A 13,807-nucleotide genomic window follows, 5' to 3' on the forward strand; every position below is an offset into this window, starting at 1 on the left:
GCAACTTTGTTTCTGATTTAGTTATGCAGTGGTAAGATTTTGGCTCTGTCTTTTGGGACATTGCAAAAAAATTATTTTACTTGTATTATTATATGAAACTTATTTAGAAGTATTATGTAGTAGTGATTCACTCCTCTTGCACACTGAAAACATAGTTTTGAGTTTTATTTTACCATTTTAAAAAATAGCTGCAGACTGGAAATATATCACTAAAAGCAAGCAGAATCATACAAATTATTTGAAGATACTATTAAGCTGCATTTTTAGTTGCATCTTGTTTTCACACAGTTGTGTGCATGCACTAGTGCCCGACTAAATGAATGATAATGATTAAGATAACCATATAACTGATATCATTCAAATTACTAAATCTTTTAAAGAACTACTGTTAGGGAACATTTTTATAACTTGCAGTTTGAAATCACAATGCAACTTTCAGTTATTTTAAATTTTTTTTAGAGAGTCTGAGGGTTCCGATACTGCAATGGATGGAAAGAAATCAGAATGGTATGTTTAAAGATTTGTTTAAAATATGTTCAAGATCTTGATATTTTTCTTAGGGTCTTAGCTCCTTTTGGGTTTTTCTGAATAATTGTCATCTTTCTAATAATTTCCTTGTGCTTTTATAAAATATTGTTTGAGAGAAGTACCTGTAATTTCACTTTCTTTCTTTCTTTCTTTCTGTTCATTAATTAGGATTATTGATGGATAATTGATCATTTCTTGCTACATTAAACTTTTGATAGTATAGAGACGTGGTTGCTCAGAATTTTTTTTTTAAATGGGTTAATTTTATAAAAACAAATGACAAACTGGGAAGCCGGTTGTTTCATGTGAGCAATGTGCCATAAAATAAAATTTCACATTGATAGTCACACATGCAAACATTCACTTAGAGTCATGATGGATTGTTGATTACATTTAACATGAGGAATGAACTGCAGAAAGCTTTTTGCTCTTTAAATCAGCATCAGTTTTTGCCATTAGGTCACATGTTGGATTTATTCTGAAGCTCCATTTCTCAGTCTTTTTAATTACACAGCCCACCTATACATTAAGAAATTTCTTAGAGTATAGGTGGGTTGTGTAAAAATATTGTGACACTTATATTATAATGAGTTATTTATTCATAAATTTTAATAAATGAAATTTATATTAAAAATATTTTTACTCAGACGTGAAACTTCTTTGGATTCTTCAGATTGTCATGGTCCATTGGGAGACAATGATAAATGTCCTCTCATTGTTTCTTCAAATAAGTGATACCTCATTTGGGAAGCAATGCCAGTGAAGAAAAATGTCAGTAAGCAGAAAACCTGTTATTGAAAATGGTATTTTCCTTTTGCTTCTTCAAATGAGGTACCATGCTAGTTACAACTGACTTTATAGTCAGTGATCCACATTGTACTGGACTACATATGTGGAAAAGAAGAGCTTGAAAATTTGCTATGTCCTATAGTCATGGTAGAAACACCACTAAAGATTATTTGGACTCTGAAGAGCTCTTGAATACCTTCAATGGTTAAAATGACTCCTTGTTGATATCATGTTTGGCTGACTGATGGAAGGTGATGTTGAAGAAAATACTGGTTCCTAGCACTCTTTGGGAAAATATTTTAATTTATGGTAAATACCATTAGACTTGGCAGTTACATCATCAAGTTCTGTATGGGTGGTTCAGTATGTCACCTGATTCAATGGACACTGTCTGTTATTTCTAAAGCCTGTTAAAGCAAAGGTTCTGTACTGCAAAAGTGATGAATTGAAAAAAACTAGATTAGAACAAGATCAGGAGATCAAATTAGAAAAAAAACTTGTGTGCTCATACAAAAGATAATATTCAGATTACTAAAAAAGATTGCTGCACTATCTTTCAATAAATTCAAAGATTTTAATAAAATATTTTATACTTGTGGTCAAATAAATTTTTTACTTATTTGTATTTTTGTAAATGGTAGCATATGAAATAGAATAAGGATACTGTTAGTTTATTTCCATAAATTTTTGAATTATGGTATTGAAATTAAATTTTATTCAGAGAATATTTAGAATCTTTTGTGATCAAATCAGAACACCCATTGATCCTGTATCCAGGCTCATTTCACATAAGGTTGATTTGAAAGATTTATTCATCAAGTTTCACAGTGACTAAATTGAAGATGTAACAGCTTGAGAGTTAATTTCTTCTTCTGTTTCAGGTGTGTTATCCTGAGGAGAAGGGTACAATACAGAATAAATGAGTTGCATATTTCATTTTTAAATAAATTAGGACAGCTTATGTTTTATAAAATCAAAGTTATATCATAAAATTGAAATTTTCTTGAGAAAGTATATATTTTTATCATTTCCATGATGTGTAATTTGGAAAATTTTTTATGCTTGTCTATACGTTTTTGAGCTGTGTAAAAAAAAAACAAATCTGACCATATGATAATGCATATTTTTATCCTTTATATTTTAAATAATAGATCACTGCTGTTATTCTATCTTGAAGATAATTTGTGGGACTGTTCCTAATTTTTCATCTTGCTGTATTCATGTAATAATACCATTTAGCATGTATTTTTCATTAAGATAAAATATGACCACGATTTATAACAAACTGCGTGACTTTCTTGATAATTCATTTATTTAAAAATTCTGTTGTAATATTTAATATTCTCTTTGTTCTGTATTTAATCCACACACACACACACACTCACTCACTCAGAATGAAGATAGACATTAGCTATTTTACTGTGTTTTTTTTATTCGCCATATCTTATAGGCAAAATAGATTACATAAATAAGTCCAACAGCTGTTGCTTTAACTTTTGCATTAATTGCTCCTGTAATTTTTTAAATGCTGTTTCAGAAGATTCCAGATTAGGTTTAAAAGTTTTCGAATAATTTTTTTCCTTGCATGTTTTCTGTAAGTTTGTTTACTGCAATCTTTCTAATTTTTCTTTATTTGCTACAAACTTTTTCTTATCAAGATATCAATTTTTTTTTTTATTATTGGCGAATAAATTTGTTTTAGAAAAGAAAGTTCTGCTTAATTTTAGTTTTTATAATATAGCACTTGCTAAGTATTGGATTGGAGACACCTGGGACCTTGGACTAATGTTATCTAGGAGCCATCTTTTAAGAATTCATAAAATTAGCCAAATTTTTTTTCCAGAGACATATATATATATATATATATATATATATATTTTTTTTTTTTGTACCAATATCTGCCATTGTATTGTTTATTTTGTATCTAAGCTTATGTTAGCTTTGATGTTATCAACAGTTTTGCTTTAAGTCTATAATAAAATAAGCATTGGACTAGTTGCAGTCAAGCATTTGTTTCATTCTGATAATTGGCATACTATATATGAATTAGTTTTCTTGGGAAATTAATCCTTTTTTTAATCAGTGTAAAAAAACAGTTTTCAGTAATTCTTTGTATTAAAATATTCATTTATAGACTTGCCTGTTCAGATTTGGCATGGCTGTTTGTTGTGTAGGTTTGAGTATGATGTAATATCTGTGTAGTTTTTAATCCATCACTTTTAGTCCACACTTGAATAAACTTAGCTGCACTCTGCATATTGTTATAAAGAATGAAATAATAATTAAGAGTATTCCAAGGTTACCAAGGTGAGGAAGTTTTTGGGTTGCAGAACCTGAATGATAGGATTTTGTAAGTGAATTCATGCAAGTATATAATCCAATTTAATTAGATATTCATTTTACATTAAATGTAGTTGTCACTTTTCATCAGTTAATTGTTTATGTTGGGTTAAGGTGGGGACAGTGGCAAATTTTTGAGCCAAAATTGTAAATATAATTTGTGTGAAGTTAAGAGCAGGTGTTCTTGTTTATCATCCTGTTCTGTTTAAAGCAGCAATTTTCAAAAGTGTGATTTGTGAAAAGAATTATTGTGTTACAACTACTAAGAGCATTATATTTGCACAATTTGGTGGTTTAGAACAGAAGAAAGTTTGAGAGTTACTGGAATAAGTTCAATCCTTTGAATAATTTTTTTCAAGACCATTATAGCATTCTTTCTATTCTGTTTGAGAAAACATGACATAATAAGCTGTTGATTATATCTGAGGAGCTCTTGAGTACTACATAATTAAAATTCTAAGTTATTGTTATGCATTAGTCTGTAAGAAATTAGAACTTTATATCTTTAAATTGAGTATAACTTGCTTTTAAAACAGTCTTTTTTTAACATTTTAAAATTCTTTTATCAAATATTTAGAATTAGTATATAGAATTAAATCACCTATTGGAGATAACAGCATTGGACAATGCTGTTATCTCTGATGACTGCTTGTTACATATTATAACTATGTTTTTATTAGTGGTATATTAGGTATTTGAACTGGTAGGACAAGTTACACTGTTGTTTGTCCTTCAATAGGGAAGTCATTCGAACACCTCCCTCATTCTTCACCTTTTGGATATGTTGTATCACCATACCCTCATCCAAATGGCACCTTGGGAACAGTATCAATGGTAAGCAATTTTTTTTTATTCAGGTGTTTTATTTATTTCTGATATTTGACTTTAACTATGTGCAATATTTGCATAGACTGCAAATATTTTGAAAGTTTTCTTTGGTGGGGGAATTAAAATTACCTAAATTGGAATGTTTTGCAGTAATTTAAAACATATATACCGGTGTTATTTATGTAGGTAAAAAGTGCATAATTTCATATCATATTTTTCCCCTTTTTAAAAGTGGGACTTTTTCATAGTTATTAAAAACACATACCAATCTTGCTTATGTAGGTGAAAAAATGCATAGTTTTTTTAGTTCGTTAATTTGATATGGTAGTTTCGAGAAAAGAACGTTAATCAAAACTATGGAATGTTACTCTTTTAACAAATTATGCATCTGTGATATATATATGTTAAAGTGTAGATAAAGAATTCTTTGTGCTCTCTTCACCTGCTTATTCTCTCATTCTTTTTTTTGGGAATTTTTGTTTATATCTTAGGGATGACATGAAAAAAAAACATGTATTTGTGCAAAGAATAATATTACTAGTTTTATTAGTGCATTGTATATAATATTAATGTTTGTTAGTAGTACAGTATTACATCTCCCAAAAATTTCCCTACTAACTGCTATGACTGGAGGAGGGGGGTGAGAATATATGTAAAAAAATTTGAGAAAATATATATAGATAATATATATATATTTTTAATTTTGTAATTTCAATATGTCTTCTAGCAGATTACCCACTTTCTAGTGGGTAATCACCACTTTATCCCTGTATTATCATTACTATTGACAGAATCGTTTATATAATTTGCAGTGATGTGAATCAAATATAAATCTAGCTGATTCACATATAATACAATATTTTTAATTATAGATAGGGATCTTTTGGTGTGTACCTTTTTGTAAATAACAATAAATGCACCTCATCAACAATATTTGAATATTCAATTCTGTCAGGACTTGAATGTTCTCTACACTTTCTTTCCACCCAAATACTATGAATAGAAGTCATTTTAAATGATTTTTAAGAATAAGACTTCTTTTTTACCAGCTGTTTTTTTTTTTTTTTTCCATGATTCACCAACAGTAACTTGAACTGAATTTTACAGTTAAGTCAGGTTTCTGATGCTGGCAAGAGATGAGTTATTGGAACATAATCTTGATTTATGTTAAGTAGACACCAGAGACGAAGCAGAAATTCAATGTGCCACTTCTCTTTTGTTGACCTGTGTATTCACAGTAATGCCAGGAGTAGTCACTACTCAAATGGCATTTACTGAAACTAAAGCTTAAATCATGAAATGTTTTCATGAGTAAATATAATACAGTTTTAAATCTTCTAACTTGTTATTTTTAATGTGATTGCAAATCCATAATAAGATAAGACTCATGACCTGTTTTTATGTGGTCAAGTGATATAAAATAATCTAATTGAAAATAAATCCTCCAGTTATACCATTTTTACTTAACTGCTGGTCGATAGAAAATTTTTTTTCTAGTCTGCAAAGCTTTTATTGCTTTTTTTACAGTTGTTTTACCAGTTCCTGGTAAAAACTTTAGAAAATCCATTAGTCTACAGCACATCATGAATCTGGATTGTCAACTGGGGTGTGTAGCACATTAGGGTGCCATGAGTCTGTTTATTAATTGACTCTGTTTATTAATGGAAATTACTCTTCCTGAGTGCTGTAAATATAGCATTTTTAACTTTAAAGTTGCCTTAAATAAAAAAGTTTGAGAACCACAAATTTATGCCATTGTCATGAACTACATTTTCACATATTAACTTGCCTTCTCACTTAGGTCACACAGACATTTTTAGCATTTTTTCTGGGATACAAGTATTTTATTTGGTTTATCACAGAATGAAGGAAACTAAAAGTTTTTGTGTTTCTCAGCCTTTTTTTTTCTTTTTGACCAGATTCCCCCTTACCATTGACTTAAAATTGTTGTTTGAAATTATTTTCAGGAAAAGCACCAGGTCTTGACATTTAAGAGGTCCCCCTAAAAATTTATTAATTAATTTCATTATTTTTATAAAAAAAAAAAAAATGTAGGTGTCACCCAAAGCTAAAAATGCATTTGGCTGAAATATACCCATTGCATAGGCCTATTCCTGCTTTAAAACTCTAAATAATTTTTGATTAATATTATCTGATAACTTAATAAATTTGTATTTTAAACCTATAATATATTGGACAATTTACCTTGTATTGCTTTTTGGTACCCCCTCGGGTGTTATCTTTCTTTCCCTAAACTTGCAAAGTGGGATTTTTGTCAGTAGTTTCAATGAATTTAAAAGTAACAGAATAAACAGTCATGCATTGCATATTTGTAATAGGATAGCTAAGTCCTGCATACCTAATTTTTAATGCTTTTAAGAATCTTTCTCCCCTCTCCCTCCCCGTTTTTTTCTCCTGCTCTGCTGAACTTTGTGCATAATTCATAAAATCGTTTAATGTAATGGTATGTAAATTGTTACTGCTTGAAATTATTGGTGTCATAAAATTTTTGGAGTTACAAGATGTTTAAGATGAAAATTTTTCAGCAGTGGGAAATCAAATAATTGGTAATTTACTCAGTTTTAGTCATTTTAGGTTCATTCCTGATATGTAAGGGAACTCAGATTTGAAGTGTGATTATGTAATTACTTTGCTATGTTTTGATTTCCTCAGCAGGTGACTATTCAGTTAAAGGGGAAGTTTAGGATCAAAGAGTGTGTAATTTTGTAGTGAAAATCTCTAACTATAAAAATTTGTCCCAGATGCATTGCTGAATTGTTTAAGTACAGAAGCGGAAAAACTGGCTGGACAGGGGTTTTAGATAATATATCACAAGAACAGTGAGCAGTCAGCTTAAAAAGAAGGTATTGGTTGACTTGGGGGAAGAAATCTCCATTGTATCAGATGAGAGAATCCCAGGTGTGTAGCAACCTACTGCCAGCTAAATGAATATACTGGTTAAGCTTGGGTGGTCAAGGGTATTTATAAAGTGACCCTTCGTTGAGCATCTTTGAAAGATGGCACACCAGTGTGTGTGTGTGTGTGTGTGTGTGTGTGTGTGTGTGTGTGTGTGTGTGTGTGTGTGTGTGTGTGTGTGTGTGTGTGTGTGTGTGTGTGTGTGTGTATTTTTTTCACCTTCACTACTGATGAAGAGTTCTAGTGTATATTACAAACAGGTGATACTTTCATTTTTACTCTTTTATATGTCAAGGAAAATATAAAATCAATACATATTGATGAAACATTCAGGATGTAATAAAAATAACATGTGGGATTCAGTTCCTATTATATATTTTCTCTGTGATAGTGAGTTAGCTGATGTCACATGGTTGAAGAGATCTGGGTTCAAATTCCATCAAAGAATGGAGAAATCCTCAATTAAAAAATTAAAGGGCCTCTTCAGTCAGGGGCTGCAGTCAATCTTGGGTGAAAAGACTGCCACAAGAGTAGAATGCCCCCTATGTATTCATTACTGTGTCCTCTGTATAGATGCCCTTTTCTAAACATGTTGTGCCGAAATTAGTGTCCATTTAGCAATATTAAAATTAAATAACCAAACTAAAATTTAATTAAATAGTGATTTACAAGGTTAAACACTATTATATTGCATTAAATGAATTTTTGCAAACTGGAACAGGTAATGCTGAAGAGATGCCTACTGCCACTTTAGTTCACACAAAAATTAAAATATGAACTAACTAAATAAAATAATAAATTAATTAAAAATATAGAATAGATAAATGATTGGGGGGCTGTGCTCACCCAGAAGCATAGAGGTATGGCTTCCTGCTTAAAGAATGTCACAATTGCTACCAGAAACAAGCAAGGGAACCCTATCCCCCACTACACCTAACAAATGGGTGAATAAGAAGCCACTTCTTTAAGGGGGCATTGGTCCTTGAAATTCCCAAAAACACTCACATTTCTGTCTTGACCTGCTAACAGTAAAAGAACCATGGATGTTCTTATGCAGGTGATCAAGACAGACACAGTGGAAAATAAGTCTTAAATACAGATCTCCTGTAACTAGGAAGTAAATAAAATAACTGAAGAAGCAAAACATAAGTTTCTGTGTTTATCAAAGCCAATTAACAAGCCAAAATCAAAATGCAAATATGCACCATGACATCAGTTAACTAACAACAAACTAAATACCAAATTATAAGATTTTGAAAATTTACAAAAACAAATGCAAATATGTGCAAAAGGCAGAAGATGGAAATTTCTTGTGCTCCCCACCCCACCTTTCAAGTTTTTCTTTGATATAGTTACCCCAGTTATAATATAGTTTGTTAATTAGTTTCTTTTTATTGAGTTTATTTGTGTTTTTTTCAAACTCTTATAATTTAGTATTTAATCTCTTGTCTTTTGTAATTTTAGTTAGATGTTATGCTGCATATTTGCATTTTGGTTTTGGTAAACATGGAAATATACATTTTGTTTCGGGTTTTAGTTGCTTTGGGCAACCATATTTAAGACATTTTCTGTTGTGTCTCTCTTGATTGCTTACATAGAGAGGCGCCTCCGTAGCCAGGTGGGAAGGAGCAGCAGTGCGTAGCACACGCTTCTTGATTAGACCGGGGTTCGAGCCCGTCACCACCAAATACGGAGGATGCGGAAAGGTCAAGGAATGACCACTGCATATTCTGGGAGCAATATGGCCTTAGTTGCTAATGCTCCTAAAAAAAAAACCAAAACCAAACCAAGCTTACATAGAGGCATCCATGGTTCTTTGCTATTAACAGTCTATGACATAGATGCAGTGATTTGGGAATTTCCACAAGACCAATGCTTCTTGAAGGAGTGACGTGGTTCCTGTGTTTTTTCTTGAGGTGTCAGTCTGTTCGATTGTGCAGTAGGGAGGGGGTGTTTTCTTTTGCTTGTTACTGGCAGCAGTTGTGCCATTCTTTAAGCAGGAGACTGCTTCTGTGTTTGCTTGGGTGAGCATAGGGCCCTGCTTATCTATTTTACATTTTTATTAATTAATTTATTTAATTTATTAATTTTTTTTAATCAGTAGATTGATTATTTATTTTATTATTATTATTTTTTTAATTTTTGCATGAATGAAGGTTGGTACCTATGATTCCCCCGTAGTCTAATGATATTGCCAACCTTTTTGGGAGACACTTTTTATATGTTTTTGGTATGTTGAGATTGGAATCTTGCTTTGCTCCACTCCTCCTCTAAGGCTGTGTTTAATTGTTGCTTGGATTAGGATGTCTTATTCTGGTTCTTGATTGTTGTTCTAAAACATATTAAAACTGTTTAGTTGGATTTGGGTCTGGATGATGGACTGAAAATGTCAGTTTTGTCACATTTTTCTCCTTAGATCACTGTTTTACTGACAAGAAGCAGTCTCCTTCTTGACATGGAGCATTGTCATGCTGATGCAAATGCAGTACCTCTACAAAGAGTTGTCAGAATAATGGCAGTTGTTTCAGATTAGTTCTGAACAATTCAGAAGGCAAAATTGTTCAGAATGTTTCCAGAAATTCAGTTAGTTGTATTTGTGGTTTCATTGTGAAACTACATGAAACTAGTTCAAGCCATCTCACTGCCACTACTGAATTTCATTCTTGGCATAATACATTCTGGATGAAACCATTCTTTGGGGATGTACAACATCTAGTTCATTTATCTGATGAATGGAGTGTGGCATGATTCATCACTCTAAATCAGGCATGTCAAACCAGTGACCTGCAGGCTGTTTACAGCCCTCTGTTTCTGGTGCACCCCCTCCCTCAAATATAGTTGCCTTTAACAGGGTTAAACCTATATGAAAATAATAATAATAATAAATGGCGATACTGAGAAATACACTAATCTAAGATTTAAATAAACTTCATAACTTATAAATCATCATAAATGTTGATGGTCGTGTGGGTGCATATTTTTATACATAAAAAAATATTTTATGTACAGGTTCTCATCAGTAATGACACAGGTGTGCAAACTAGTGTGGCCCATGAGCACTCCGAGTCTGAAACTCTTATTCTATATCACGTTTCTGTTTCTGCCGTAATGTCCAGTTTTCCATTCTTTATACCATATTAGGTGGTGATGTTTATTGCTGAAGACATTTTCAACTTGTGAGCAGCTATGCAACCATGATAACTCATTCTCTGAAGTGTTTTGTGATGGGAATTTGTCTTGCACTCATCCCATTATATCAACTGTCTCCTGGGTCAGCTCATTAAGAATGCCTCTGATTCCTTCTCATTCAGGGCTTGAAATGGAATATTTTGTGAAACTGAATATTTGTCAGATAATAGAATTAAATGCAATTAATATGTATGCATGACATTACTCCCTACATATGAAGAACCAGAACGGTGTTCCAACATCCCTTCTGTGCCCTTTTCTGTTTCAGCTATCAACATGGCCATTAATGTTGGTGTACCTGGCTTGTTGATTTTATTAATTAATTAATTATTATTATTATTATTATTTGTATTTTTTTATTTTTATGTATTCTTTAAAACATTGTGCTTGCTCTGGCTACCACTTGCACACAATGTTTCCAGCAGTTGATTTTGTTTCCTTTTTTCTGCTGTCTGGCAAATAGACTTACCACATACTATTATACCCCTTGCAAAAGGAGTAAAGATCCTTTTGTTGTCTCATTCTATTCCATGGGAGAACGAGCCATCCCAATATGTGTTGCAGGATAGCAGATTAGCAGATATATATTGACACTTTCATATCACAACAGTTTTGTAATTCATGTTGCAAATATATAACTGTAATTCCTAGTTATTCAGTACCTCTGTATAAATATGTTAAATTTTAATATTATAAATATTAATGTACAGTGCCTGTTTGCACATTTATATTTTTATTATTGTACAGGTTGGTTATAATTAGTGTTATTGGCCAGCTGCTGGCTGTATGTGGAAAACAATTAATAGTAGAAAGATTAAATTTAAAGTAGATTCTGACTCTATCCAGTACATGAAAATGGAAAGTACAAATAAAAAAATTCTAAATTCTGCTGGCAGGGGACAATGGGTGCTGTACATCTGATAAAGTACTTTGGATGAACTGCTATGTATGAAGATTGAGAGGTTCAATATAGTGACCATTTATGTACACTATATGCTTAAGGCCTTGTACAGCATGGTCAGCTGTTGCCTGAAGCATGTCATGGGGAATGTTGGTGATGTAGGAATTTTGCTAGCAGGGATAAGGAGGTGATTATCCCATTGTTTAAGGCAGTGGTCAGGCAAAACACCTTGCATACTCATACAGGTCTGAAAGCCTCATTTTAGAAAGGATGTGGAGCTGTTAGAACCAGTACAGGAAGGGCAATGAGATTGGTGAGCAGAACAAAGGGGTGCTTTTACCAAGAAAGGCTTCAGTTCTGCAAATTGCAGTGTCTGGAGACTAGGCACCTGTGAGGTGATCTGACTGAGGTGTTTAAGGCTTTGAGTGGATTGAGCAAGCTCAGTGTTGATGGGATTCTTCCTCGTGCTTAGATGACACAAACGATGGGACACAAATTCAAAATGAGGAAGGGTGGTCACAGAATAGATGTGTGGAATTTGCCTTTAGCTAACAGATGGTTGATTGTTGGAACAAACTTCTATCTATTGTTGTGGAAGTTGACAGTTTAAATAAATTCCAGGAAGAACTAGACAAACTATTGGAGGGAATAAATAGGTGAAATGGGAGGTCTTTTTTTTTTTTTTTTGTTTGGCTGATGCTATATAATCTTGCTTTCTTGTATCATTTGATAATGCTAATATGAAATGCCTTGCAATGTCTTCCTTCAAATTATCCAGAGGTTTGGATATATCCAAATTTGAGCTATTTGGGATATCTGAAATTTGGATATCCCCATGACCAAAAGTCACAATAATTGAAGTTTATTGTGGTGGGAAGTGGCATAGTCATCATCATCAAATGTGTTATCAAGCAGTCAAGTTATTGGCTGTCTGATATGTTGAGGTTTTGCATTTTTTTTGCATAAAAACAGTTGTTTTTATGCAAAATGGGATTCTACATATCAGACAGTACCCACAGTACTCAGACAGTGTGGAGATGGGGGGAACCCCTGGTGCCGTCAGACAACTAACACAGTACTCAGAAGTACTTACTTCTTCTGGAAGTGAATATTATTAGTATTGGCCATATAGTGTAAGGATGCCACAAGCTTTTGTTGCATCAACAAAAAAAAATTAAATAAAATAAGCAGTAAAAAGTAATAATACAAATAAAAAATTAAACAATAAAAATTAAAAATAAAATAAGCTATATATGCAATCCCTCCTCACATAAATACATGTCCAGCTGACCTTTAAATTACTCCAAGTTGTCAGCCCGTACCACCCATGGAGGCAGTTTATCCAGTAATTACCAACTCGCTGCCAAAAAAAAACTTCTCACAGTCTGGTCCCATTCAGTCTGAACCTCTTTTCCCATAATTTGAATTTATGGCACCTACTTCTGGAATCATTTATACAACAGTGAAAATTTTACCTTCATTCATTTTACTATCCTTTCTCAGTCTTATAAACTTCATGAGTTCCCCTCCCCTTTAAGGTGTTTGGTTGCCAAGCTCTGTAGCCTGCACATTCAAAGTCTTTATATGATCCTTTGCAGATCTCACCAAGCAGGTTGCCTGTCTTTGGATCCTTTCAGAAAGCTCAATTTTTTTTTTTTTTTTTTTAGGTATGTTCTTCATATTTAAACGTGGTATTCCAAGTGTGGTCTTACAATTGCCTTATACAGTGAGAATATGATCTCCCTATCTATGAGGAAATGTTCGATAAATTGAAATTGATGGACACTGGGACAGTGGTATTCAGTCGTCTCGCTGTATCGCTACGCTGCTCAGAAAATTAATGTCTGCCCATCTTTTAACTTCAAAATTCTTTTCTTCCTCTACTGTTTTAATTCAACTCTAACAACTGTATAAGTTATTATTATTATTAGCCGCATGGTGCAAGGAAGCCAGAGGCTTATGCTGCACTGGCGAAAAAAAATTTCCCTGAGAGAGAGAGAGAGAGAGAGAGAGAGAGAGAGAGAGAGAGAGAGAGAGAGAAGTAGAAAGGAATCACTTCAGACCAATCTGAAGAGTGTTCCAATTTATATAGCAACCTGTCATGAGGGACTGAGTCAATCATTTTGTTAAAATCCAAATCAACAATGTCGAAATTATTTCCTTCATCCAGCTCACGAGTGGCTGTGCCAGAATAGCTACCTAGGTTAGTTAAATATGGTTTAAAAAAAAGAAAAAAAAAAAACATGCTGTGTATCCTCATTGCCTTCATGATTTTCGATGCTACTGAAGTTAGATTGACTGGTGCAGTTACCCACA

General features: G+C 32.7%; 1 protein-coding gene across 3 annotated transcripts in view; it reads left to right on the forward strand.

The window, feature by feature from the left end:
- Positions 1-13,807, forward strand: part of LOC150083534 (protein pangolin, isoforms A/H/I/S-like) — a 395,173-nt gene that overhangs the window by 25,783 nt on the left and 355,583 nt on the right. For 2 of the 3 annotated variants that reach the window (XM_090378062.1, XM_090378063.1), the window contains exons 3-4: positions 460-507; positions 4,397-4,491. In XM_090378062.1, coding sequence (XP_090234188.1) covers positions 460-507; positions 4,397-4,491 — 143 coding nt within the window. The remainder of the gene's footprint in view (positions 1-459; positions 508-4,396; positions 4,492-13,807) is intronic. The other variant, XM_090378064.1, reaches the window with a different exon arrangement.

The sequence above is a fragment of the Mastigoproctus giganteus genome, chromosome 7 (genome assembly GCF_048544385.1).
Source record: "Mastigoproctus giganteus isolate SK-2022 chromosome 7, ASM4854438v1, whole genome shotgun sequence".
In the NCBI taxonomy this organism is placed as follows: Eukaryota; Metazoa; Arthropoda; class Arachnida; order Uropygi; family Thelyphonidae; genus Mastigoproctus; species Mastigoproctus giganteus.